Source organism: Drosophila subobscura, chromosome E (genome assembly GCF_008121235.1).
Source record: "Drosophila subobscura isolate 14011-0131.10 chromosome E, UCBerk_Dsub_1.0, whole genome shotgun sequence".
In the NCBI taxonomy this organism is placed as follows: Eukaryota; Metazoa; Arthropoda; class Insecta; order Diptera; family Drosophilidae; genus Drosophila; species Drosophila subobscura.
In genome coordinates this window covers 14,708,938-14,736,861 of record NC_048531.1, presented here as the reverse complement: position 1 = coordinate 14,736,861, position 27,924 = coordinate 14,708,938, and the positions used below count along the sequence as shown (strand labels likewise).

At 48.4% G+C, this 27,924-nt stretch overlaps 1 protein-coding gene and 1 non-coding gene across 2 annotated transcripts; both read left to right on the top strand.

Annotated features, from left to right (window-relative positions):
* The first annotated feature begins 1,681 nt into the window (after positions 1-1,681).
* Positions 1,682-27,601, top strand: LOC117890518 (serum response factor homolog). The gene is made up of 4 exons (XM_034795422.1): positions 1,682-2,953; positions 6,313-6,561; positions 26,491-26,842; positions 26,905-27,601. Exons 1-4 carry the CDS (start codon positions 2,315-2,317, stop codon positions 27,099-27,101), a joined length of 1,437 nt encoding a protein of 478 aa, XP_034651313.1. The 5' UTR covers positions 1,682-2,314; the 3' UTR covers positions 27,102-27,601.
* Positions 24,967-25,041, top strand: Trnan-guu. Its single transcript has one exon. It is a non-coding gene; the product is annotated as a tRNA-Asn (tRNA).
* Positions 27,602-27,924: the final 323 nt, after the last annotated feature.

Here is a 27,924-nt window from a genome sequence, read left to right as displayed (position 1 = left end):
GACCATTTGCAGCCTGGGGGAAAATGAAAAATCGAAGCGAGGAATGCATCAGCAGCATCAGCAGTGGCCAGTGGCCAGTGGCCAGTGGCCAGCAGCGGCCAAGAAGTCTCCGCCGAGTGGTGAGTGTATCGATGTACGGAGAAGATATACTCAAACTCATCCTATCGTATCGCTGGCTATCTGTTAGTCGCTGCACGTGGCCGAGACACCGCCAGCGCTGGCACCCCCTCAGTCATCCAGGAGGGAGAGGGAGCAACAGCAGCAGCAGCAGCAGCAGCAGAATTTTCTTGCGAACATCTATTTAAGGACATTGGTGAAATACTCGTACTCGTACCGCGTACCTCTTACTCCTGTCTGTGTGTACAAGTGCGGGCCCACCACGCAAATCCTCTAGAGCATTCTGACCATATTGGCCGGCTCGAGGCATTCCTGGCATAGTTTAAGTGTATCGCTTTTTGCCTCTCCCCAACTGCACCAGAGTCAGGGAGTGTGCAGCAGCGGGGAGCGGAGCGGCAAGGGACGCCGAAGAGAAAGGAGCCACAACAGAGAAATTAAAAAATAACAAATTAACTTAATCAGCGGCACTGATAAGCAGCAGCAGACACAGCCACAGCGACACACACAAGAAAATGGCGTACAGCCAGAGCCCCGTCCAAATGTAATTACAAAACTCAATCACGAACGGTGGCACCCAAGAGGGGGAGGAGCCACGCTCAGGCAGCGAAAGAGTCGAGGCCAGAGATCTATGCGCGGGCGGGGTGGCAATGGAAGAGGGAGAGGAGCCAGCATTTGTATGCATATTTAGTGGGCGTGTCGCAGGCAGCGCATGTACACAGATAATACACCTATGGCCATGGCTGGTTTCTAATTAATTAAGCCATAAGCACACACCACAGCAGTTCAGACGATAAATAAAGACGAGCGCGACTCTCTTCAGACTTCCCTCTCTTACAGCCAAAGCAAAGAGAGCGAACGATCGGGAGCGATCGAGAGAGAGAGAGAGAGAGACAAACCGGTCCGGCTCCAAGTTTGGATCGCAGCTAAGTTTGTCGCTGCGCCGTCGCTGGCCATACGTTGGGATTTATTAAGTATTTTGCAGCCATCTGAAGCACAACGGAGGCAACGATCGATCGCAAGTCATTCAGCCCTGCTCCCGACCAAAAACCGAATACGAATCCGAGACATCCAAAATCCAAATCGCACACGCACCGCTGGCGGATCGTATTCGTATATATTCGTATTAGGCATTAACCACAATAAAGTTGCCGCAAATAAAGTCAAACACTCCAAACCAGTGCCACAAAGCAAAAGCAGCAGCAGCAGCAGCAAACAAATGCCGAGCGACAAATAAGACAAACTCCACATGCAGGCGAGACAATTCCAAAAATATTTAACAACAGAAATAACAGCAAAATATTTACAATAACTGTAAAGCAAAAGGCAATAAAACAACAACAAATAAAACCAAAAATAAAACAAGGAATTTGCCAAACGATTTGAACAATTGAAGTCAAATAAACAACAATTAATACAACTCCAAATGAAAACAAACTGAAGCGGCAATAAATTCAAAAATCAAATAAATCAAAGCGGAAACCCCAATTTGAAGCAGCAATAAAACCACAAACTCCAGCAACTTAATAAACCACACACAAACACAACAAGTAAAACAAAATCTACCCAAAAAAGAACTCAGACTTCAAGCACACACAATTTCGAAAAAGAAATTCAAATTTTAGCGCCACAGCGCACAGATTATGCAACACTAGGCAGGCGCGAGCCAGTGCATCCCTGGTTCCAGCCACATTGCAACACTGTAGGACTGTCAGCTGTCAACTTTTCTGCGCTGGTGTCCGTGTGTGTGCGTGCGTGCGTGTGTGTTGCAGCCCAAAAATTCGCGTTTCAAACTCAAAATTGCATTTGTTAATTGTTAATTAAATATTTAAAGCAATTGCGCGACGGCCGGCAGCACAGGAAAGCTCAGCCGAGCAGCGACGCGTCAGGGAAACGCGCAAGAGGGCCAGCGCCAGCGCCAGGGCTAAAACGCCATCGAATCGCGTTCTGTGTGCGGCGTGCGGTGTGTGTTTTGTGTTTTATTTTTGGAATTAAATACGGCAGCAGGCAGCCAGGCAGGCAGCCCCGCGATCCGATCCGATCCGATCCGAGCCCGTGAGCAGCATAAAGCAGCGCAGCGCAGCGGAGCAACGGGAAAAAGTGTGCCGCCGCGGCCGGATTTCACAGCAAGGTAGCAATAATAGACGCGCGCGGTGCCTTGGATTTCTACGGCTCCACCGTGGAGAACTTTTACCTGAGAATGGACCCGACGCGAGGTGACTCGCGCTACAACCTAAACTACTCGATGAGTAGTATAGGCCTCAGCCTCGCCGATCAGGCCGATATGTACGGCAATCCGGCGGTGGCAGCCCTCGGCGCACGTCCGCCCAGCGGCGGGCTCCTACAGAGCATGGGCGGAGGCGGAGGTGTGCCCATGCAGCGGCCAAATCCCACAGGCGGAGCAGCGCCCTCGCAATGCCAGACGCTGGGCAACAGCCAGACGCATCACAGTCCCCAGCATGCCGCACAGCAGCAGCAGCAACAACAGCAACAACAACAGCAGCAGCAACAGCAGCAACAACAACAACAGCAACAGCAGCATCGCGCACTGAAGCGCTCCGGCAGCGACTGCTACGAGGATCATCATCGCTCGGCTGCTGGCGGTGGGTTGACGCTCCAGGGCCTGGACAATTGTGGCGCTGGCGGTAGTGTGGCCAGCGCCGGCGGCGGCGGCGTCGACGACAATGTGGACGGATACAATCCGCTGCCCAATAAGAAATCACCGCCCGCCAACGGCAAGAAGACAAAGGGACGTGTCAAAATCAAAATGGAATACATTGACAACAAGCTGCGTCGCTACACGACCTTCTCCAAGCGCAAGACGGGCATCATGAAGAAGGTAAGTGGGGGAGGTCCAAGCTCGAGTCGCAGTCGCAGTCCAGATCCCACCATTCCTCTTCCCTGCACTGGGGCCACTGACTGGGTTGGGTTGGGTTGGGTTGGGGATGGCTGACATTGGGCCACGTTTTGAGCGCATGTGCAATTAATAAATGCTTCTTCGATTCCTCTGTCCGCATTGTCCAGTGCAGTGAGGACTCCCTCTCCATCTTCCCTTTTCTCTCTGCCTCTCTCTCTGCTATCGTTATGCTGCCATCGTGCACAGTGGTCCGAGTGGAATGATCCTCGTGCTGAAAAACAAAAGCTGCAAGCCCAAACGTTCCTTCCCCCACTGTGCCAGATCAGCTCTAGAACAGTAGCCAGCGATCCTCCTCTGTTCGGGTCTGTGCCGGATCCCACACCGCTCTTCAGGTTGCCGCTTTGGCGGCGTTGTGTAAGCGCGGTAGCCCACGATTCCGAATTTCCCTTTGTTTTCGGCTTCATAAAATGTTAATTTGCCGCCGCAATTGCATTCAAAGGAGGCTACCCACAAGTTTGCTTGCCACAGTCCACAGGTTCACCTTCATCTGTTTGCTGTAGTTGCTGCTCCCCTCCCCATGATGCGTGCTCCTTGTGGATTCTATCCCCCCGCCATACCTCATTGTCATGCGCGGGCAGCGGACTGCCGGACTGCCGGGCTTTTGGCATTTTCAAATGACCAATTTTCACACGCAAACTTATATAATGGTGCTGCCGTCCTCCTACTCCTACTCCTGATCCTGCTGCAGCTTCTGTGCTGCTTTCTATCCATTTGGCGGTTGCATATGAAATTTTTCACATTTTTGAAATAGACTTCTGTGGCCTCAAACCGAGCCTTGCTTCGATCCAAACCGAACACCCGATCAAAATCAGACACAAAAACCATCAACATTGCGCCGTTAAATCACGATCCCAGCACGATCTTAGCCAAAAGACACAAAATCTTATGAAATATTTGACCCAAGTCGCAGGGGGAAAAAAAACGCTGCAGCAGCAGCACCAAAAATGAAAGGCAAAGCCATTGAATGGCAACGAATATTGGAATACCCTTTGAAAACCGACAGAATGACATTCCCTTTTCGCTCTACACCAAAATATTTGACCCCTGGGACATCAGATCTGATCGGGGGTCGCTCACTCATGTCGTTCTGTGGGCTACCTTCCTGGGGGCCTGGACTTATGACAGGCGCACGCCCGAGACCACAAACCCTTGCCACATGCTGAAAAAATATATATATAATATTTCGTTTTGGTGACTTTGATGTGGTCCCTCATCGATGTCCAGGGCAATGTCGGACAGTTGACAGGCAGACAATGGGATTTTGACTTGGCGCTACGGCCACAGCCACAGCCACGGACATATAAAAAAACGCAATCCAGCGAGGATCCCTAGCAACAAATTGCGGCCAATGAACTTGTGGCCAGCAGGGAGAAAGAGAGAGAAACGCGAGACGGAGATGGAGACGGAGATGGCAACCTGTTGGCATGCTTTCCACTGGCCAATTTTGGGCATTTTCAGTGCCAGAGCCGCTCGTGGTGTGGCGTGGGTGGTGCGGAGCGGCACGGCACGGCCAAGTACCAAAAATGGCCACAAAAGTGAAAAGTGAGCTAATGTCCGATCAGAAGTGATCTCATTTGTTGGTCAAACTAATTGCGTGGGTCGATCGATGGGAGAGCCACCGCCACAGCCGCGATTGAGCCACGGCAACGGCAGCGAAAGCGCTTCTGCATAATGCACAATATCCACACACACACACACACACACACACACACTGAGCCACTGACACATGTGTATGCTCCACACGCTTTACGTCTCCTCCCTAACCATTAAACATGGCCAAAAGGGCACAAGGCGCAAAATGCCGCCAAAAGGTGTTAAATTGAAATCACGAGGCAGGCCTCAGGCTTCAGGCTTGAGCTTGGCCTGCTCTTGACTTGGCTTGGGAATTGTTTTCGGGGTGCTGCTGCTACCAGCACGGAAGCGTATTGATACACAGGAGCAGTGGCAGAGCACCACCAGCGGCAGATTGTTCACAGATAAGCGGCGGCCCCAAGACCAGAGAGAGGCTCCTCGATGGCTGGCCGGGTCGGCTTTGCCTTTTGGCCACATGCAACAGCAAACAGCCAACAGCAAAACAACCAACAATCGCCTTCTAACAAATGACTCTTGCCGCTCCCTCTCTCTGTCTCCCTGTGCCTGCTGGGGTCTCTGGGGCTGCCTTGTCCTGTCAACAGATTTCTTACCCCAATCCTCCAATTCAACCTTCTGCTGCTGCTGCTGCTGCCTCGTGTCGTGTCCTTTTGTCTTTGTTCGAAATTCAAATTGACATGAATTGTTGGTGTTGGACCATGGCCCTGGCCCTGGCCCTGGACCCTGCACCTAGGGTACCCATCCTCGGGTACAATCGACACCTACTCAGAACGAGAAACGAATTCAGATTCAGTGCTCCTTTCGGACCGTGTCAATTGTTTGCATTTACACATGTTACACATAAAATTGGCAGCCAATCGGTGTAGCAGCAACAGCAACAGAAGAGCAGAAGAGCAGCAACAGAAACCGATCCCGAATCACAGATCCCCAGATCCGAAGCAGCAACAATGTGTACAACAATTTCATTAATATTAATAAATGTTTGCCCGAAGCGTTCGCGTTGGCTGCCTCTTTGCCCGCGCCAGTTATTTATGCGCTGCGATGTCTGCCACTCCGCTCGCTGCCTCTCGAAGCTGCACGGCAAGGCAGACAGTCAGCCAGACAGCCAGACAGCAACTTTATCGCCTTTATAGTAATTACGAGCTGTTGATAGCCCAGCTTAGGCTACCGTCTAATGTACTCGGCATCGACTCCAGAGACCCAGACCGAGGCGGGTCTATTGACTGTGGAACTATGTATCTATCCATCGAGATGGTTGCGTGACTCTTGGTGTGGCGCTTGCGTGGGAGAGAGCAGCATAAAGAAATGGGCTAGGTTGTGTAAGACTTTAAATGTTTCACAGATCATCTGCAACACTTCTTTCCACTCCGCTTAGGAGTTGCTCATCATCGTACTTGTTCCCTGCTGAATCCTTCCATGATCGACTCCTCACGCTCCCATCTCTAATTGTTGCACGCTGCGTTCTCTGCCACTCGTTCTTATCGCTGCCACATAATCGCATAGTTTGCTTGGGAAATTTATGTGCCGCTGTGGCAACACACGCTTCGACAGTTACCCTCAGCCTCAGCCTCAGCCCCAATCTCAATACCCAATCCCATGCGCCCGATAGCAGGCGATACTTAAAGACCGATATCATCGAATACGAGTACTTAACACACGTTTCCCCTTTCCCTCCTTTCCGCTCGTTGCAGGCCTACGAGCTGTCGACGCTGACTGGGACACAGGTAATGCTGCTGGTTGCCAGCGAGACGGGTCACGTCTACACATTTGCCACGCGCAAGCTGCAGCCGATGATCACCTCGGAGGCGGGCAAACAGCTCATACAGACCTGCCTCAACTCGCCGGACCCGCCCAGTGTGGGCGGCGGGGATCAGCGCATGTCGGCCACGGGCTTCGAGGAGACGGAGCTCAGCTACAACATCGCCGATGAGGACTCCAAAGTAAGACAATTGATTTATGGTCACCATGGGCACGCTCATCTCGCCCATCCGCCGGCGCCACCCTCGCACTACAGCCTCGAGCAGAGTCTGATGCAGTCCGGGTACAGCGGTGGCCAGGCCTCGCCCCTGTCCCATGCCCAGGCCTACGGCGGACATGCGCACCATGCGCATGTGGCCCACGTGCCGCCGCCGCATTCAACGCACTCCCATATGTCGCATACGCATGCGCAGCGCTAGTTAGGCTTTCCGATCCATCAGATTCTCTAGGCAATATACAGATACAGGGACTGGGCAAATGTGCAGCAGGACTCACATCTGCCATGGGCCACAGTACCCCAATTAGTTAGACATCAGTTTAATGTTTAATGTTTTTAGCAGATCCAAAGTGCAGCAAATGGCTTGATCGAATTTCGATCGTACTCGTGCGAGTCGCTCGGATTCATGGCCAATACGATCTCGCCGCTCGTTTTGTTCTTGTTTTTGTCACAGTGTTTGTGTGTGTGTGTGTGTGTGTGTGTGTGTGTATTAATTGTACATGTTTTTTTTTATTTTATTTCGTATACTAGTCAAGACTCTTACTTAAAGGCGACTGTGCCATAGCCAAGCTACAGCTCTCCCCTGACGATAGCAGGGCAGACGCAACGTAGAAACGCGAGTACATAAATACATACATAAATACATATGTATTGTCCCATAGCAATAGATCAATTGTCACGCATACATACAGATGAGAATCAGCTGCAGCTTCTAACCCAGTGCCATTTCTACCACTAGAACCACTAGAGACACATCGAGACACAGCCGAGACTGCTTAAAGTTAGTCCCCTTTTTCTTTCGTACATGTAAAACATAAGTGCAATAATGTAAAATGTAACTAAAAGAGGTAGCCAAGAGAGAGATACATCAATCATACATAGATATGTACATAAATGTATGTAAAGTTATTAGAAAGAGTCTAAAGAGGTTAAATACAAGTAGAAGTAGGAGCAGGAGTAGATATTTGAATGCGTCGGCGGCCATTATCCTTGGGGTGTGCGATGAGCGTGCTCTTTGAACTTTTAAGCTTATGCCCGAGAAGTTTAGCTTAATGTTAGAACTATTCATAATGCTCAATTTATGTTTATTTGAATTGGCTTTCATTTCGAGTTTTAAACTAAAAAAACCACTAAAAAATTATGCTCAAAATTCCTTCACATGCATCCTCCCACTCACCCTTTGAGCTGTCCTTTTCGCGCTCTCTCTCTCGCTCTATTTATCTCTCCGATTTCTACTAATATTTATTGTATATTTTTATTTAGAAACCAAATTAAAAACGCAGCTCAAAGCTAAATTCCACAGCTCAAAAGAAAATTTACATTTAATTTATTATTTAAATTTAATTTCATTAAAGACAAAAAAGACAAAAAAAAGAAGACAAGAACTTAATTTAATTACAGATCGCATTTCTGTCAAACAGAAAACAGAAACGAACAGAACTTCTTTAATAATAGTTAAATTTATTATTTATATGCTAAATGCTCGTGCAATCCGATCGAAATAACCCTAAAACAATTTATGTTGTAAGCGAAACAAAAATATGTTTAAAAAACAAACCACAAAATAGTTTATCCACAGTACGTACGTATATAAAGAGTATATGCAAATATATATTTTACTTAGCGCAATATTATACATTAAAATAAACAAGCAACAAAAAACATAATTTCAAAAACAAAACACAAATAATGTAAAGTGCCAGAGTGCTGCCCCCTCAGCGCAGAGCATTTTTCCAGCTTCCAGTTTCAAGAGCAAGGTTAAGTGCGCTAGATAAGACCCCAAGCCCCTGCCCTCCTGCCGGACAACACTCAACAGTCTGTAGTTAGAGCCTACACAGAATCTACACAGTCCACAATCCACACTCCACACTCCACGCGTAATAATCACCGAATCGGAGTGAGTGGGCAGCCCAGCCCCTCTGCGCTCTTCGCTACTCTCTGTGAATGAATTTCAGTGTGTTTTTGAGCATACATTTTTCTGTTTTTCCTTTCATCATTCGGTTGGGTTGTAAAGAGCTTCCGCTTCCACAATAGACCCCCAGCCACAGCCACAGCCAAAGCACTGCTGCGGGGGCTTCGGTTCCACGTTGTGACGTCATGACAGACAGCGGACAGCGGGCGACGAGTTCATAAATCGATCAGAGCACCCATTGACTCTCTCTCGCTCTCTCTCTGTGTGTCGTCTGGCTCGGTCTCGTCTCGTCTCGGCTCGGCTCGTCATGCACCAACAGGCCTCAGCTGCGATGCTCTCCCCTCTCCTCCCCGTTCTGTCTTGGCTTGGCATGCAAATCGCGTTTCTTACTTTTCAATGCCAAAGCTATGGCCCGGGCTCTGGCTCTGGCTGTGGCTGTGGCTCTGGGTCCCGCGTAGGCTTGCGCGATGACGTGTGCCACTGTAAGCCCCGATCTGTCTCTCTCTTTCTCTCTGCCTCGTGGATTTCCATTCAGTTTGAGACGATGAATGAAAGCCACAACCAACAAGCCAAAGAGCCAGCAAGCCAAAGATGTTGTGGGTGTGACACCAACGCCGGTTCAGGTCATCATTTTGTTGGTGTTTCTGCCTGCTGGCTTCCAGCAGCAGCTGACTTGACTGATAAAAGTCAGGGCTGGTACGCCGACTGTTGCTGCTGCTGCTGCTGCTGCTGTAGGTCGTTCTGCTTGCCGCCAACTCTTTGTCCAGCCAAGGTTAATTGCCATCATGCAGTGGGCTGTTGTCCCCCCTCCTACCTCTCTTGGCATTTGCCACACATTGCGGGCATATGGATACATATGTACTGTGTACATATCTGCTCGTGTCTATCAGTCTGCGCGGGTGTCTTGGCCATATACTCGACTCTGCGCCGATTGCCTTCTATGGTCGCTCACCTGCGCATCATCTCCAGCTCGCCCACTGCTTCTACTTCTTCATCGATGATCCCCCAAAACAACCAGAAAATCTCGCAAGTTTGTTGGCTTTTAATTTCGACATTTATTTCATTTCCACATTTTATACATAAACACTGGAGTACAATTGAAAAATATACAATGAAAGAGTTTAGACTTTGTGTGAGCTTTAATTTGTATTTAAATATGAATTGTGTGTAAAGTTCACTGGAATTTGGTTTCCCTTTTAGAGGAAGAACCAACCAGAGATTATGATTATGTGTACCTTTCTTCACGGCACTCATTCCAAGTACATTCCCAGCGCTTTTACTCCAACAAATGTACTCCATTAGTTGGCGAAAACTTCAGAAAAAAGTTCCACACTCCCACAAATAATTTCTCTTTTAATTCCCTAATATTTATGTAATAGTCTCGAAGCTAGTAGGAGTCTGCCATAAAGTTTTCTCTTTCTTTTACTCTCCCTGCACATTTCGTTGTACTTTTTACGTACAGCTGCCACCTTCAGTCCCCATACTTGCCTCAGCACACAGCAACTTGTGCCCCCGCTGATTCATTTTGCCAGCGTAGCAGCTCCCGACGCGATTCCTCTGGTCCTTCGCCTCCAGAGGGAGCACGAGTGCATATCAGTTTGAGAAATTAAAAGCATTTTGCGGTTCCGCTGACTATCGATGCCTGCGTGCCGCTCGAGCCTCTAACGACATTTCAATGATTTGCTGTGTTTTGCTGCTGCTGCTGCTTGCTGCTGCTGCTGCGTCACCAAGTTGGCCACGTGCGCAGCACAAGATGCAAGGAGCAACAGCAGGAGCAGCAGGAGGTGGAGGACAAAAGCATTCGCAATGCTCGTCGATTACGTACGAGGGCGACCTCTGTCAGGCATCGTCCAGCTGTCCAAAAGCCACCAACAACGCAGCCACGCAAAGAATCTTGGCTTTGGGTTAACTTCTCCCTCTCGCTCTCTCTCTGTGTGTGTGTCTTGGCGGATTTTGTGTTTAAGCCGCCGCTGCAAGTTCTAACCGCATGCCGCCACAATGTCCTCTTAATTTCCTAGCCCCCAACAGCAGCAGCAGCTGCGCCTGCGCCTGCGCGCGCGCTCACCACGCGATGATATCGTCCAGGTCCAGAGGTACAGCCTCTGCCACAGCCACAGCCACAGCCACATCCACGTCGTCTTCTGTCTGTGCGCTCGTTTTTTAATTCAACTGATTGTACTGCGGCTTCTGGAATTCGGCATTTCTTAAAGCCTCGCGCACACATTGTGCTGTGCTGTGCGCTGGGGAGCAAGCGCGTCGTCGTCGTCGTCGTCGTCGGCAACTTCTGGCGACCACCACATCTCCTCCTGCTGCTGCTCCTCCTGCTGCAACTCCTCCTGTTTGGTGGGGCTGGCCTCCGCCGCCTTCGCAATCTGAAAAGGTTAAGAAATGACAATTTGTGAGCGTTTCTTTTAGTTTTTGTTTGTTTGTTTTTGTTTTTGTTCAATTCGTTTTGTTCTTCTCTCTCTCGTATTTCTTTGTATTGTTTTTTGTTTGGTTTGTTTTTTGTTTTTCGTTTCGTCTTGCTGCACTGTTGGTCTGTTGGCCTGTCTGTACTGTTGGCTGGTTGCTGCTCTTGGCCCTGTTGCTTTCATTGTGATTATTTAAAAGCCTGGACGCTGGCCGCTGCCCGTCGCATGCTGCCTGCTGCTTGAGAGGACCTTAACGAGGCGCTTTCAGCCTTTCGGGACTCACATTTAGTTAAGCAATTATTGGCTGCAATGCAAACAAATAATGCGTACATTGTGTGCAGACCTCCCTCCCTCCCTGGGACTTGGACTTACTCCAATGATTTTCCAAGTTAATCAAAATTCTTTGCTATCCACGATGAAATCTCAACGACCTTCTCCGCCCAATGGAGCTCCTCTAGCGCCGTCACAGAGCCACGCCCAATGCAGCAACGCCCATTCACTGAAGCGTGGCAGAGGCAAACATTTCAGCCCATAGCTCATAGGTTTTTTTTCTTCTGTAGCTCTACCCAACCCCCACTTATATAGGCAGCGGCAGCTCCGCTCCACTGGCCATTTTATGGCTGAGAATCTTTCGTGTTTTTTTCTTCATTTCTGTCTGTTGGAGCGGTTGCCTCATAGATGGGATTTATTGTGTGACTTGGGTGCTTCCTGAACTAGCAAAGATTTCCCCCCAATAAATTGGTACTGAAATTAGGAGGGGCAGATTTCAGTGCTTCGAAAAAAAACCAAAAAGATATTCCAAATAAAATTAGGCAACTTTTCGCTCTCCTCTCTGCAGCAAATTCTCTCAAGTTTTCGAACAAATATTGAATGAAACTTTACCCACTGTCGAGTCTTTCCTTGCAGCTTGTTTGCAGCAGCTAAATTTTGTTGAAAGTTAACCAGAAACTTAGGGCCAAACTGTACTTGGTAAGAGCAGAAACATTTCAAGTAATAAATTCTAAGCTAAACTTTGAGCTTGAGCTTGAGCTTTGGGCATGGGCATGGGCGCTGGTGTGTGCCCATCTCCCCCGAGTCGATTCCATTATATAATGAAGCACACGCGGACATCCCACACGAGGGGCAACCAGCCAGCAGTCAGCAGCCAGCAGTCTGCCCACAGAGCCGTGTGCCGTGCGGCCAACAAAAGTGAACAACAATCGATGTTCAGCTCATTTCCTGCCCACAATCGAAATCAAATGTTGAAATCCACACACAGTATAATATATATTGTAGAGTGCTTATGAACATACGGCTACGCATTCGTATTTATTCCGAAATGTTCTCTCATTTTTGTCGAGATTTATTTCTTATGCCAAACGAAAGTTTTGTGGCTCCGTCTTGGCTCTAATGAAAGTGCCATAAATTTTCAATTAAACTTTACTGCTGCTGCTTGGAAATTGACAAACTTCTTGCCAGACGTAGACCCAGACCCAGACCAAGACCCAACCTTAGTGGCGTCGTCTGATTGGCGCCGATTAAGCAATCCAACGAGGCATCAGCCAGAGTCTCTGCCTCTGCCTCACTTGGAGGCAAACGGCGACGCAGTTTTTCGTGGCTGCTGCTGCTGCTGCAATTATTTGCGAATTAACATTTATAACACTTGATCCTGTGCGTATCCGTTGAAGAGCAGAAAGAGCTTTGCCTGGGCTTTGCTTACTTTGACGCTTCAGCGCGTTTAAAAAGTATTTTTGTGCCACAACAACAGCAGCGGCAGCGGCAGGGGCAGGGAGAGGCAGCGGCAGAAGTGGCAGCAACAACGCAAAATATTTTGCCGCATTTTAAGAGGTCTGCGAGTGTCCGTCTGTGTCTGTCCGTCTGTCCGCCTGTCCTGTTGGCTGGTTGTATGTCTGTTATGCGGATTCATTGCAACCGCAGGCAGTCACTTGTTGCTTCTGCGGCTGTGGCCTGCCACCGATGTTGCTGCCGCTGTAGCGCTGTGCTAAATTTCACACCAACAATGAGCGCGAGCCAACAATGAATGAAAATGACTCTGACGAACAGCGAAAGGCTGACTCGAGAGATGACCAAGCGCAGGAGTTGGCTGCAGACACTTGCCTCTGGCTCTTGGTCTGACTCTTGGCTCTGTGGCTCTGCACTAAATCGATACCTTAATTCAAAGGCACGCCAGACGGCATTTTTGGATAATATACTTCAAGTCCATCCGCTCCAGTGAGCGCTGCCTGCCACTGCCACTGTCTGTCTGTGGCACGCGTGAGATTTCCTGTCTTCACTTTTTCGAGGATATATTTCATATCGGATTTCAGCCAAATTTGGCTCGTTCTTTTGTCGTAGTTCGGGGGCTGGCCATGATCGGATCTGGATTATGCTCGTGCAACGCGGTTGATCCCAGTGCTTATCGGCCTGGGAATTGTGGCACACAGCCACAGCCGCAAGACAGTTATTGTTGTTGTTGTTGCTGCTGTTGTTGCTGCTGTTGTTGTGCAATGACTTTAAAAAGCTGTTAACATGCGTTGTCATCGCTGCCATATGTTGCACGACAGTGAGCGAGCAACAACAACCAGCGACACCGCCGACGACACAGACAACGACGGTGGCGACGACCAAGCGACGACCGACTCCTGGTCGCCATTGATCGGCGTTGATCGCTTTTGGGGCCTGGCCTGCCCGGGCTCGACTGCTGTCACCACCTGGCACAACTGCACCAATTTTGTGGCAGTTGCATCAATGCGCTGAACTTCAGACTGGCGGCATGCGTTGATTTCCATGGAAATCTATGCGAAAGTGGAAACGCCAACGATTTGCGTTGCCCGCAGCGATAGTTATAGCTTCCTCAGTTCACATGTGCCGTCCCTTATTTGGAAGCTTGGTGTATAGCAAAACGCAGCAATTACACATACTACACACACATACAAGTACGTGTGTATGTGTGTGTTTGTGTGTATCAAAACCAGCACACAGCAAACAGCAGCTAAAAGCTGAAAGCGTCGGTGGTCGGGCCGTGCCAAGCCCGAGTGCAACATCGTCGCGGCTCGTCTCCCGTCTCTCGTCTCCCGTCTCTCTCCCATGTTGTCTCTCCGTCGCCACATTGGCTGACTTATGACGAAAATAATTGCTGTCGTATCTCTAGCGGTGCGATCGCGTCATCGTCATCGCCATCGTTATCGGTGCTCATCGCTCAGTGGTCCGTTACACGCGGAGTCGTCGTCTGAGTAATCAATAATCATTTTATCGATCATTTTTATGACTATTCCTTGCCGTCGCCCAACTGCATCGCTCATCGTTTTCCCTGTGTGTTGGGTGGTCCCCAAATCGAATGCCATAATAATTTCACGCACACAGCCATCCCCCAACTGCTGCTGCAATATTGTAATTTACTTAATTTCGTATCGCTCGGAATACGCAAATTTGTTTGCAAACAGCAAAAATTGGAAGGAAAAAACATTTTCCATGCATTAGCTGCATGTCCCCCCCAGTCGCAGTTCCAATCGTAGTTATAGTTGTTGTTGTTGTTGTTGTTCTTGTTGTTGTTGTTCTTGTTGTTGCTGCGACTGCGCGGCGGCGTTTGTTTTGCTGGCTTTTGCTTCAATTTTATTTCTCCCTCCCCCCAGTTGCTACATTTCATATGCAAATTTTGTGCACTTAGAAAGAGACACACAGAATTATCGTTTCTGTTTGTTTGTCGGATGGGAAATAACATGTGTGTGTGTGTGTGTGTGTGTGTGTGTGCATATTTAGTGGTTTAATAATTGAACTAAAAAAATGGTGCCCTGCCATGACCAAAAAAGGGAAATCAAATTGCAATTCAAAGTCAGATGGGGGGCAGCAATAATCTAGCGACATGCTGAACCCCAGGGGGAAGAGACTGCAGATATCCTTTATCCGCAAGTTCCTGGCGTATGCGCAATATTTGCGTAAGTTGCAGCGAAACATCAGAGAGAAATCAGCTAGTAGTGGTGCCACCGCCTGCCTGCCTGCCTGCCACTTACGCGACAACGCCTTGACATGCCCACACGTCCAGTGACAACAACACCCAACAACTTTGCAACATGCCACAGAAACTTTTTGGAATTCTCTGCTACTGTCGCTGCCGTGTGAGAATGCCCTCACACCACCCCTACCCCCTTGCGTGTCTCTCTGTGTTTATTTTGTGGCTATGGAAAAGCGTTAATAAGCAGCGACAGGGACTGCGATTGGGCAGCCGAAAAATTTATAATGTGGCACGCAATTAATTCACTGCCAGAGCTGCCAAACGGAGGCGCAAAAATTATCACACCATTCAAATGACGCTCACGAATTGGGAGGATTTGGATCTGCGGCTGAAGGAGTCTTCGTCTAGCGACAGTTGGTTCTGTTCCGATCCGATGCGATCCGTTTTGTTCCGTTCTCTTTGGCGGCAAAACATTTAACAAGCCAGCGGCTGTGCGGCTGTGCGGCTGTCCGGCTGCTCGCTCTGTGGATGCCACCTAGAAAGCTCACGCTAGGCGTCCAATTGGCTAGAGCCGACGATCATGGTCATGCCACATGGTGCCACAAAATGGACAATGGGCAGGCCGAACTGAGTCGATGCCGGACCGGTGGTCCTTTGTCTGTTCCCCCCTCCCCACTGTCGAGGTCTGCTGTCAGTGCTAATTTGTTGCTGCTCGTGGCGCGCGCAGACTGCGAACGGCAGCCACTAAAAATATAGCCATAAATGTTGCTCAATAGAGGGAAGAGAGGGGGAGGGTACTGCAGGGAAATCTGCATGTCCTTAATGCTGGCAACGTGCGAGTTTTACAAATTACAAAACGAGCAGCCAGCAGCCGCATTTGTGGCAGAGACAGACTCAAAGACAGACACAGATCGTACATACATATATATCGAGTATTTTTCCCACGTCTCATTAAAATTGCAGTTAAAATGCAGAAGCAGGCCAGGCCAGGCCGGGCCAGAGATCGTCTTCGCTGTTGCCCGTTGGTTCTTTTACTTTCTATCATCGTCATCGACTCGAAGACGCAGCAGCAGCCGCAGACGGGAGACGTCCACAGCGTCATTATTGTCAACTCTCAACGAGTTGCCAATCGTCTGTCCCAACTATCTTTCTGCCTGCCTGCCTGCCTGCCTACCGTCTCTAGATTGATGTCTCTGCAGTCAGACAGTCAGTCAGTCCGTCAGTCCATCAGTCCATCCGCACAGCAGCAGCAGCAGCCTCGCCAGCAGGAGGAAGGTGGCAAGAGCCAGAACCAGAACCAAAGGCAGAGGCAGAGCCACAGACATGGCCAGGAGCAGTTGGCACAGTTTGCGCACTTTGGCATTTCATCGCCGCTCCCGCAACTCTCCTTCGGAGGGACTCTTGGTCCTACTTCAAAATTCGATAACGAATCTGGCAGGCAGCATGGAAAATACGCCACATTTTGCATGGCAAGACCATACGTCCCCATGCCCATCTATTTTTGCCCACTTGGAGTAAATTAAATAAGAAATAACCATTTCCCTTTTGCTGTCTGTTAATTGAAGACACTTTCAGAGCTACATAAAGTGCATGAATTCACGTTTCAAATTACTTTTAAGCAAGTGCGGGAGTCCATTAAGGACAATTTTCCTAGTTGTTTGGGTCAAACTTGCTGCAAGTTTTGTAGTTTAAAAGGTTCGGGCATAATTCTGTAAAATATCAGACAGCTGTTAAAGGTTTACACTCGTAAGAGAGAAGAAAGTGCATTTACATATGTACATACATATACATAAATATTTATGTAAGTTAAGTACCTAAATGCACATTTAAATTGCTGAAAACTTTCCTTTGGCAAAGAGTTTTCTAAGTTTGCTGCACAATTAAACTGAATCACGTTGTGGAATATAGTTTTAATTATTTATAAATTGATTACTAATTTTGCAAGCATTTTTTTAGTTTCTATTAAGGTTCCTAGTTCTATGGAATTGTCTTAGCTTCGCTCTACTCGGTAATTGTGTAATTCTTGTTTGATTTGACCGCCTTGGCGTTGGTCTCTGTTGCTGCTGCTGCTGCCCACGTTGTAGGGAATCGCTGATTGTTTTGCTGTTATTGCGGCTATTGGGCTTTAATACACATTTGATTCTTGTCACACAGTACACACATCTGTGTGTGTGTGTGTGTGTGTCCCGCCTTAATTAAAAACTGCGGCCCGCTCTGCTCTGCTCTGCTCGTAGGAGTTAATTAGACTGCGGAGGTGTACGAGTATGCCACGGCCCCAAGTGGCAATGGAGCGATCTCCGATCCGAAAAACATATTCTATCCAAACCGATCCGTTGCGATGCGATGCGGCGTCGTGTTCGCTTTCAAGTCAAGCCCCAGCTATTAGTCGCTCAATATTACGCGTTTGCCGCGCACACAACATTGTTTTTATATTTTTTCTTCGAGCTGCTTTTCGTTCTGAGAGAGAGAGAGAGAGAGAGATCTTGAGTTCTGGATGGACGATCGGTTGGTTGTGTGTGGGGGGGTGTGTTCTGGTGTGGACAAGGCTGCTGCTGCTGCTGCTGCTGCTGTTCACACGCTGCTCATCAACAATTGCTGTCACGAATTTTCCACTCGGCGCTTTTTGCGCGCGCTACTTGTTTGTATTTTAAAATTTATTTATTTGTGCAGCATCCACACGGGCACACACACACACACACACAGGGAGGGATCCCTCCTCTCCAGCATCCGCACTCCTCGTTCTTTCGAGTGGATCGAGCTCCTCCTGGAGCGCACTGAAGAATGCATTTGATCAGATAATGTAATTCGCATTTTAAATTGAGGCGCATTCCCAGTTATACTTCTTCTCACATGCATTTACTGCCCAGCCTGCCTCTCGGCATTGCCATTGCCATCGTCAGGAGGAGCAGCAGCTACTGCAGGAGGAGCCCCACAGGCCACTGTCCAGGGTCTGGGCCAGCATTGCGGGCGTCGCATTATTACGCACAAGTAAATCATCGACAACGTCGCAGTCCACGTCCACGTCCTCGTCCTCGTCCTCTGCGTTGTCCAGCCTCGAGCCAAGCTCAGCCGCTGGGCTTGTTAAGTAATTTAGTTGGCTTTTTTCTGTACTCCCCCTGGCCACTGCCCCTGCCCGCTCCTGCCCCGCTTCTGCCACTCTTCTGCAATATCTTTTGCTTGATTTTTTTGTGTGCCTCTATTGCTGTGGGCATATTTGCTTAAAGAGCTGCCTGCGAGCTGCATTTGATGTTGGTTCTGTTTCTATAAATGCAATAAATTGGCATTCAATTAGGGAGAAGGTGTTGTGTGTTCTTTGGTGGGATAACAAAAGAGAGAGAGAGAGAGGGAGGCAGGGAGAGAGTGAGAGATCACGATTCCATTTGTATTTGTTGCTCTAATGGAAACGCATGTTATGCCGAATGCTGATCGTTATTTAAAGAAGTATTTTAAGTAAAAGATGCTCATTCGATTGGTCTAACATTTCCCTGTGGCAAAAATAGTTGCCCAACATTTAAACCCCATTCCGAGACGTTAATCTCGGATTATTCCCTGCGATCTCTAACAAACTGACTTTCCCCAGAGACAATCACTTGATATCAGGCATCAACTCTTAACATTTCCCATCCAATCAGGCATTAGCATATCAGCCAGCAGATCTATAACTCTCTCACACAGACACAGCCACAGAGAGAGAGACCCCAGGCGGGCAGTGGGTTGAAGTGGATCATATGGAGATCCATCATACATTGTTGAGCCTTGTGTCCTGCTTTCTAACGATTGCATTTTTGATATTTGTGACACGCAGATTTTCCATCAGTGTCAACAAGGCATTGTTCGGAAGAGAGCCAGAGCCAGAGCCAGAGCCAGGAGACGTCAACGTGGTTGGTCCGCCATCGCATGCGACGTCCTGGGCTGCCGCTGTCCCCGAAAAACTGACAGACTCGATCGGCCGTCCGATCGTCATCGATTTTTCAACATCAGACCAAAGTCGGGGCCCGAAACGAGCCCAGCCAGCGTCAGTGGTTGGAGCAGCTAATGCAAAACTGAATGCAGCGCGTACATTTGCATAGACACAAAATTATATGAGAGCCAAGAGCCAAGAGCCGGGACGCCGGGACCCAGGACCCCGATCAAACGCAGCTTCCTGGTCTTTTTTTTGTTGTTGTTTGTTGTTCGTTCGCTTTGCTTTTTGAAATTTATGTACCCACACAATGGGGTAACAAAAACAGTTGGAGGAATCGTCGTCGGAGTCGTCGCAGTCCAAACCGTTGTTGCTGGGAGTCGGATGCTGGGAGTCGTCGGTCTCCAGCCTCGAGGCTGGTGGTTGGCTGGTGTTGGCTTAAACACCATTCTAGCGGTTCGTTTAGCTTGTTTATTGGCATGAAAATCTATCAAAAATGCATCATGCATTTTATATTTATTATACGTAAATACAAAAATAATGTGCCTGACATTTGACCCGGCCAAAACGACACAACGTTATGGCCCCATGGCCACATGTTGCCTTCGGAGCCCACAGTCAGAGCCAGAGCCTGCCAGGCAGTCTGCTAGGAAAGTCTCTCCTCTGCCCACTTCCCTCTCCAGCTGATTATGAAACGGCTTTGTCGGTATGGGGACTATGGATATTCGGTTATTGTCTTGTGGCTTTTGCATTCTAACAACAAATCAAAACGGGCAAACAGCAATCCCAACACTCGCCACTTAAATGCTCGTTTATAATGTTGTTAAAATACAATAAATAGTCGGGATTCGCAGCAGGCGGTTTGCCGCTGCCGCACGCTGCACTCTGTTCCACCTTTTGGCTCCGCTCATGCTGATTTATGAAATGTGGACGCCGTCTTGGCGGTCCCACCAAACGGACTCGGACGCGGACTCGTACTCAAACTCGAGACTGAGCCCAGACTCGGAACGGGCGAGCCTTGAGGCCTCTGACTGCGCTCCGTCTGGGTCTCCAGTCTCCGTTTCAGTCTGAGTCTCGGACAACTTGTGATTGTGGGCCTTTGATTGAGTTGTCGGCATGCTGGGCTACTGTTTGGAGTTCTGTGTGTGGCTTATCTAGCCGCTGGATCACAGCTGTTGGGGGCCTACTGGCACAGCCTTGGCTTATCACACTGGGGTCAGAAATCTATATTCTAACTTTGCGGAGAGCTAATCACTTTCTAAAAGATCTCCTTAACTCTTAAACTGCTTCTTGCGCATTTTTCACTTATTTTTTACACAATTTTTAAACTTATTTAAGACAAACAAAAGACTTACCCATAAATTAAAAGAAATTGCATCAAGTTGAGTCAGAGATCCATCATCTACTGTCACAGCACAGCCTCGATCGGCAGCATGCGTTCAGCTTTTGGTTTAAGCATTCAAGTCACCATCTTTCAATGTTCTGTAATTAATTTGCTTCACACACTTTGCAGCTCTTGTGTCTGTTCTTGTTTGGGTCACACTTTTCACATCCTCCGATCGTTCTTCTGCCCGAAGAGCCGAACCTCGATCGATGCCATCCAGCAGCGATCCGATCCATTGGTCGTGCGATCCTCGGATCATCGTGCAGGTCACGCAGACGCAGTTACTCAAAGACTGAATACGTAGCTGCGGCGCATGTGTCTCTTGAGCTGCCGCAGAAACCTGAGGAGAAACTCGTTTTGTGGGGACACTTTGCTTAAGAGAACGAACGCCACTTGCGGCTGTGTGTGCGAGCGAGCTAGCAGATCGAAGCCAACGATCGGCAACGCTCTTTGGGGTTCGGCTCTCTTAAGTGCAGCTCTCTCGCGGTCGCTCTCGCTCTCTCCTTCTCTCTGGGGTTTCATTAGGCAGTTATATTTTATGTGTACATAGCAGACGATCTGTGGGCGGGACTTGTGGTTGCTGCGATCGTGCAATGTGTGCGTATTAGATTTGATAGAGACTCGCCTGTGACTTGCTCAGCAATTCCATTTTGGGGCCGAGCTCTATATGCATTGGCTGGCCTGCGTGGGGGACAAATGAGCAAACAAATGAGCGGCAATTTATGTGTACACTCCACTCGGGTGCATGGAGAATTCAATTGACACCAACCTGCTACAAAATGACGTATCTCTCGCATGTATTTATTGTAATTTATTCAATTATATATCCACAACTATATATCTGGATATACTACATATATGTTTAGGCAACCTTTTGCTTTGCTTTGGCTGGGTGTAACCCGTTTTCTTTAGCACACTTAAAAAAAGAAATATGAAATCAGCGTTGGAATATTTTTGATGTTATTTCTTCAACGATTGTGGGCGTGGGCACGCGATACCCAACAGATCTTTTGGGCTTTTATTTTGTGAAATGACACAATTTAATGAAATCCAAAACAATTCTACGATAGACTTGGTGTTTGACTAATGATCAATGCGCTCGGCACGGCACGGCACGGCAGTCTGGCTGCTAAAACTGATTTTTCAATTAGTTTTGTGACTGAAAGCTGAATGGCAGTTTCCATGCGATTCGATATGTGAAAAATTGTTTTTAATTGGCTGGAAAGTGTATAATTTTGTGAGGTAACCTTTAAGAATGCTTATTTGAGCTCTCATAATATTAAATTCATTAGCTTTTGGTTGTATAGGGCGAGCTATAAACCTTAAGTAGACCAAAAATCAATCGCGAACTAAGCTCAAAGCCCTCAAAGTTTGCCCAAAACTTACCTAAATATCTGAACATCCCATAGCTCGGAATAACCTTTCGACTGAGGCCGCTGAGGCATCGCCATCGATAGCTAGAGCAGACATTCAATGGCTGAGTTGGGTTCTGGCCGCTGTTTAATCGCTGTCACCGGCTCCAGATTGTATGGGCAGTTAGGGGGCTCCGTCTGTGGTTTTGGCTAAATCCAGCTAAACATCGAACTAGCTTTGTCCGCGCACCCACATGGGGGCAGCCCACGGAGAACCGCAGCTCCTTCTCCTGCTGGAGTACTCGTATTCGTATAATTGCAATTTCCATTCAACTGTTTGTTCGTTCGTTTGTTGCCATCTGTGTGTTTGGCCCCCGCCCCCTGCCCGGCATCAATTCATTTGTTTGTTTGGCTTGTTTTGCGGTTGTTAGTGCCCATCATAAATTGCAGGCATTGGGAGCTACAGGGAAGAGGTGGAGCCTGCACCGGCTAATCGGTGGCGTTTCATCTGCGGCTCCGTTGTCCTGTTCTCCAGGGCGCTTGCTTGTTCGCCTGTCGTCGCACGCATAATTAGGCCCGAGGACAATCGTTTCGTCTTGCTCCACTGCAAGAAATGAATGCAATTTTGGTCTGCAACTCAGCTCCTGCCACTGCAACGTCGTGTTGCTGTTGGGCGAGTGCAATTTTTCGGTCAAATAATTGCCAACTGGCAGACAATAAGCTCGTTTTTTTTCGCCGCTGCTTGGCCGAGGGCAATCGTGGCATCTTAATGCGCAACTGACATTTAAATAGATGCTAATTCCGTCTCATAACTGACCCCGCCCATCCCCCTGCGCGAACTCTGCCTGAACTAATGAATTTGAACTGTCGCTTTCCCGCTCTCTGAACTCACGACTGACTCTCTTAGCAGCACTTCCTGCTGGCCGCTTTCTTTGCGCGTGAATCCGTGTAACCGCAGCCTCAGCGGCAGCGGCTTACACACATCCCAGATATGGTGGCGGGCGGAGGGGCAGACAGCGGCAAACAGAAACAAAACTGTGATTTGACCAAAAACAGAAAGCCGGCCAGAAAGCTTGGCGGATATAAACGCTTTAAGACTCCATATTGTGGGATGGCAACAGACCCGGGGCCCGGCCCGGATGCGCCAACAACGTCGACAATTGTGGATGGCCAAATGGCCAAACTCCAGCAGCAGCAGCAGCAGCAGCAGCAGCTCCCAGCCACCAGCTTCAAGCTCCAACAAATGTCTACGCAGTGGAGTAGGAGGTTGTGTGTCTTCTTCTGCTGCTGCTGCTGGTTGTTCGTTTGGTTGTTTGGTTGTTGCTGCTGCTGCTGTTTCGTGTCAACTGGCTTTCGGCTTTCTGGCTTTTGTTTTCACAAGCCGCCCCATATTGCTTGCCCACATGCCCATTTGCCTTAACGTTTCCTGTTGAGAATTTGCACAGAGCTGTCCGCTGTCCGTTGTCCCGTGGTTGTGATTGTGTGATTCCTCCTACAAAATGAAGCAACAGTGGGCTGAGATAGGAACTAAGCTACAGCTTGTTCTGCCTGCTAAAACGCTACAAACAACACACAAAGTTAGACGAAAATTTCATAAATATTCAACCGAAATTCACTCTTTCTTCTTCTGGAACTTCTTGCTGTATTCAAACCACTGTCACGGCCTGCCCCGTGCCGTCGTTCCCTTGGGCAATTGTGCGTTAGATTTAAGTGCTTTCGTTTGCCAGGCTTAATTTGCATTTTTATTTTTATGTTTTCATTGAAAGCGCCAGCATCAATGGAGCCGAGAGCAGGCAGCCCGCTGCTGACTTCAGCACATCTCGGCTGGCACAGAGCGTTGAGAGCTGAGAGCTGAGAGCTGAGAGGCGAGCACATTTGGCTATTCCTTTGTTTTCGGCCTTAAGTTATCAGCGGCGGTAGATGTACACGGCATCAACGGGTAGCAGCAGGCCACAGCAGCAACATGCAACATGCAAAATGCAAATGTTTATTGGCCAAATGCTGAACGATCTCAAACGAGCTAAGCTGAGAATGGGTTAACACTGTTTTAGCTGTTTTGCTGCTGCCTCTTGGCAGTTGCCTGTTGTTCCTTCCTTTGGCTTGCAGCGGGTGCTGCTGACTGCCACACAGTTGTCGCCTTTTGTTGTGGCAACAACCATTTTGGTAAAAACAACTAATCAATTGGCAAATGTGCCATCCGTCAATCATTGAGTCAGTCGCACTCCGCTGCGCTGCGCTGTGCTGCGGTGGTGGTGTAGGTCACACGACACCACCACCACCACCGCCAGCACGCTGCACGTTGCAGTTGCATGGAGTTGGTGCTGTGGCAGCCACCGAATTGACTCGCATTCACTTTTGGGGCAAATAAAATGCCACCTTGGTTGTGAATGTCAGTTAGCCAATTTGAAAATTCATTCATTCAATGCTTTGACGACTGACTGACTGACGGACAGACGGATCGACTATTGCCAGCAAACATTTATTATTAGCCTTTCCCAAATTGCCTATTTTTGGAGCTTCTGATGGCCACACAGCAGCAGCAGCAGCAGCAACAGCAGCAACAACAACATGCCGCACATATCACAGCAAGACAAATTTCTATATAATTGCATTTGTCGCAGGCTCTCGCAGCCAGCCAGCCAGCCAGCCAGCCTGGCAGCCAGCGAGGCCAGATCGAACCAGACAATGCCCGGCATTATTTCGATATAAATTGCATGCCATTGGCCCGACCAGTGGCATTCCAACCAACCAATTGCCAACTCTGACTCCGAGTTGAATCGAAGCTGAATCCCCCTCCCCCTCCAACCAGGGCTCAGCTCTCTCAGATCGCTCAGCTCTAATTGTCATTTAATGAGACACGCTCGGCATTTGCGCACGACACACGACTATCAATTTGGCAGGCAGCACCAGACAGCATCAGCCTCAGCCTCAGCCTCAGCCTCATCGGTTAGCCAGTGCTGGGGAGGGGCCGGCAGGAGCTATCGATGAAACTGTTCCTCAACTTGTCCTCGTCCTGCTGCTGCTGCTGCTATTGCTGTCTGTCTGTCTCTCTGTTTTGATGCACAGTCGAGTGCCCTGCGCAGGCAGTGCTTTGATTTTGTTTAGTGCAGCAAATTCAAATTGCATTTGCAAACGGTAAGTGCTGTGGGTGTGCCAGCACCACAACAGTTCCTCCCTCGTGCTGTAAAGTTTCGGGCAGGGCCCAACCTCTTGAAAGAAATCGTTGCAGCGGCAGTTGCAGTGCCTTAAAAGGAACTGAAAATATGTCCTAAAACTATCTGAGTTTTCATTTAATATTTCACAGTAAATAATCTTGAAATTCAACGAGAATCCAGCTATTATTTATGCACAAATCAGTGTGTAATAAATATGAAAAATGATAACCGTACAAACCCGTTTCAACCCCTATATAAATCAAGCGTGGAGCTTCCCATCACTCGAACCCTTAATGCGGCGCATTGTCGCTGCGTTTTTCAAGAGCCTCCGTGGCGCAATTGGTTAGCGCGTTCGGCTGTTAACCGAAAGGTTGGTGGTTCGAGTCCACCCGGGGCGCAAATTTACTTTTTGCCAATTATTTAATCTTTTTTTTTATTTACTAGCAATTTGTTTGTTTTTAATGTTTTCTTAAATTATATTTATTTCTTTATGCGCTTTGTGTGGCGCATTTTAATGATGTGTTTAACAAAGTGAAATCGTGTGTGCTGTGTGTGTGCTGTGTGTGTGGTCCGCAATTAAATCCGGGCAGTGGGCAGCAGATAAGATAAATAGCATATAAATATCAACACAAATAACAATTGATGTTTACAACTACTGATTTATGAGCTCATTGAGTGGGGATTTGGTATTTATTATTGATTCCTTCCGTTTTGACTTTGATTGTTGCCAAGCGGCGGACTGGCACTGTCTGTCTGTCTGCCTGTCTGTCACTCTGAAACCTCTGCACACGAGCAGCTCCACTTTCAACAGCAGCAGCACCAAAAGCTGGCTGCCACTGCCTGCCACTTGATGCCACTGAAAAGCCCGCAAGCGTAACAACAGTTGCAAGTTGCTGCTGCCGGTGCTGCTGCTGTTGCTTTTGCTGGCTACTCTTTGCCAAGTATATCATGGCAACTTGGAGACAGTTTGTCGTCGTTGCTTTTGCTAATTAAAATGTCTTGGTGCTGTCACTCAAAAGGCGGTTGTCTGATCCACTGGCCAAGCAACTCGCTGCCAGCAGACGAACGACACAACGACAGACAACAACAACGACAACGATGACGGAGACGACGACGACGACGACGCCCATTTTAGTCAGCGGCAACAATGCGATTTTGCCTTTTGCTGTCTCTGCTGTGGCTGTGGCTGTGGCTGCTACAATTTCATTGGAAGTCTGTGGACGGGGCACGCGGCGTATGCGCAATGCCATTGCGATCTCCCTCGCACAAAATGGCGATCGCATTGTTACAGTTTGCAATTATTTTGATTTATTTTTTGTGCCAGTACTGCCAGTGCCCCTGTCCCTGTCTGTCCCTCTGTCTCTGCCTCTGGCACTAATCAAAATTAAAATGACGCGAACGATACCAGACAAGGCGATGGATGCCACGGATGATGTGTCCGCTCGCTCCCCACCCCGCGCTGTGCACGTCGCCATCGAGAGTCAGAAATCAATATTCTAAATTCTTTAACGCGTGTGCACATTTAAGGCAACGCCAACTCATTGAGATGCGTGCCGGCGAACAGCCTGGCCAGCACTTATACGCAATTTCGCGCCATATTTGGTTCAAACATATTGGATTTTTTTTCTTCTCTTTTTTTTGTTTGTTTGTCAGGCACTGGGCTGGCATATAGAACAGGCAACACAGACCCCAGAGCAGGCCAGAATGCAGCAGAGCAGAGCAAGACCAGATCAGGCAGCCAGGCAGTCCCCCAATCATCCTCAACTTAGCTCTGGCTTAAGATCAGCAACACCAGACTGTTTGGCCCCACTAATCGAGTGTCTGTATCTGGTTCTGTCTTTCTTCCAGGATGATCGATCGCCAACATCGTCGGGCAATGAGTCGGACGATTCGTCGGATGTGGAAATGCCCGCTGAAGTCACCGAGGTGCTGCCAGGCAGTCAGGATGCCAGCAAAACAGAGGCAACTGCAACGGCAACGGCAACTGCAGCAGCGGCAACATCGGTGGCCGGCTCCAAGCCAATGCCCCCACTAAACTATCAGACTGAGAGCGGTCCGTCAACGTCCGCGGCAGCAACTGCCGGAGCATCATCAGCGGATAGCAAATATGTCTATCCGGCCGCGTCCTTTGCCAACATACCGCCAAAAGTGTTGCGGCAACTGATACAAACAGGACACTTGCAGCTACACGCTGAAGAGGGTGAGTAGTCCCTGGGGATTCTTAGGCTTCCATTGATCTCACGATTATCTACTCCCCGCTAGATGGCAACCAATATGTGACTATACCGCTCAGCTCCACGGCTGCCAGCCTGATCAAGGGCAATAAATTGGCGGCCACAACGTCCAATCCTGGTGGAGGAGCTGGAGGAGGCGGTGCTGGAGGCGCTTCATCCACTGCTGTCAAGTCGGAACAAACACCCGAGAAGGCAGCGCTGATCATTAAACAGGAATATGACTAGCATCCCGCTACGATCGACAACACTGCTTGCCCAACACTGAGCATAGCGTTTATCAGCACTGGCAGCAGCGGCAGCAGCAGCAGCAGCATTAAGGCTCTGCGCCAAGTCTATCTAAAGTCTATTTCACGATCGCCTGCTAACTCTAAGTCAAACTATTACTACTACAAGTATATTCATAAATTATTTTTATACCTATACAAAAAGAAGAGAAAACGAAGGAGAAACCCTGCCAACCCTGCCCAGGCATATCTACATAACTGAAATGAAAATGAAGTGAAAACTCTATACGTAAGTTCACAAAATGTTCTGCAAGCTAATGATAGCATCAAATTGAGTTCGAGAATGCGTTGAATGAGGAACGATAAAGAGAGGATACAGTGGAGAAAGAGCAGAAAGAGGAGAAGCATTGAGGATGTTCCTAAGCCGCAGTGGTCAAGTTGCTTTGTTAATAGTTTATATTGTTTTATTATACATATATTAATATGATATAAAATACATAAATATATGAAATACTTTTTTTGCATAAAAAAAACCAAATGGAAAATGTTTGTTTACGGATTGTTGCAAGTAAAGCTTTAATGGTTTAAGATATTGTGCATTGTGCAACACTGTTTAGATATTTTTGATACGTTTGTGAACACCCTTAAATGATGAGGGATTTCACTCAAGAGATGCTCTGCCCACAAGTCCCAGCAGTGCGCGGCAAAGGCAAAAGGAATTTTGTTGCTTAAACATTCGACATGGCACTTATCGAGGCTTGGCCACGCCCACACACACACACACACACCGAGAGTGTGTTAATAGCTGTGTACATAGGTGAGTA

Coding starts and splice junctions, on each gene's coding strand:
- LOC117890518 (XM_034795422.1), top strand. CDS start 2,315: ATGGACCCGACGCGAGGTGACTCGCGCTACAACCTAAACTACTCGATG. Junction 2,954..6,312: donor AGACGGGCATCATGAAGAAG/GTAAGTGGGGGA, acceptor CGCTCGTTGCAG/GCCTACGAGCTGTCGACGCT. Junction 6,562..26,490: donor TCGCCGATGAGGACTCCAAA/GTAAGACAATTG, acceptor TCTTTCTTCCAG/GATGATCGATCGCCAACATC.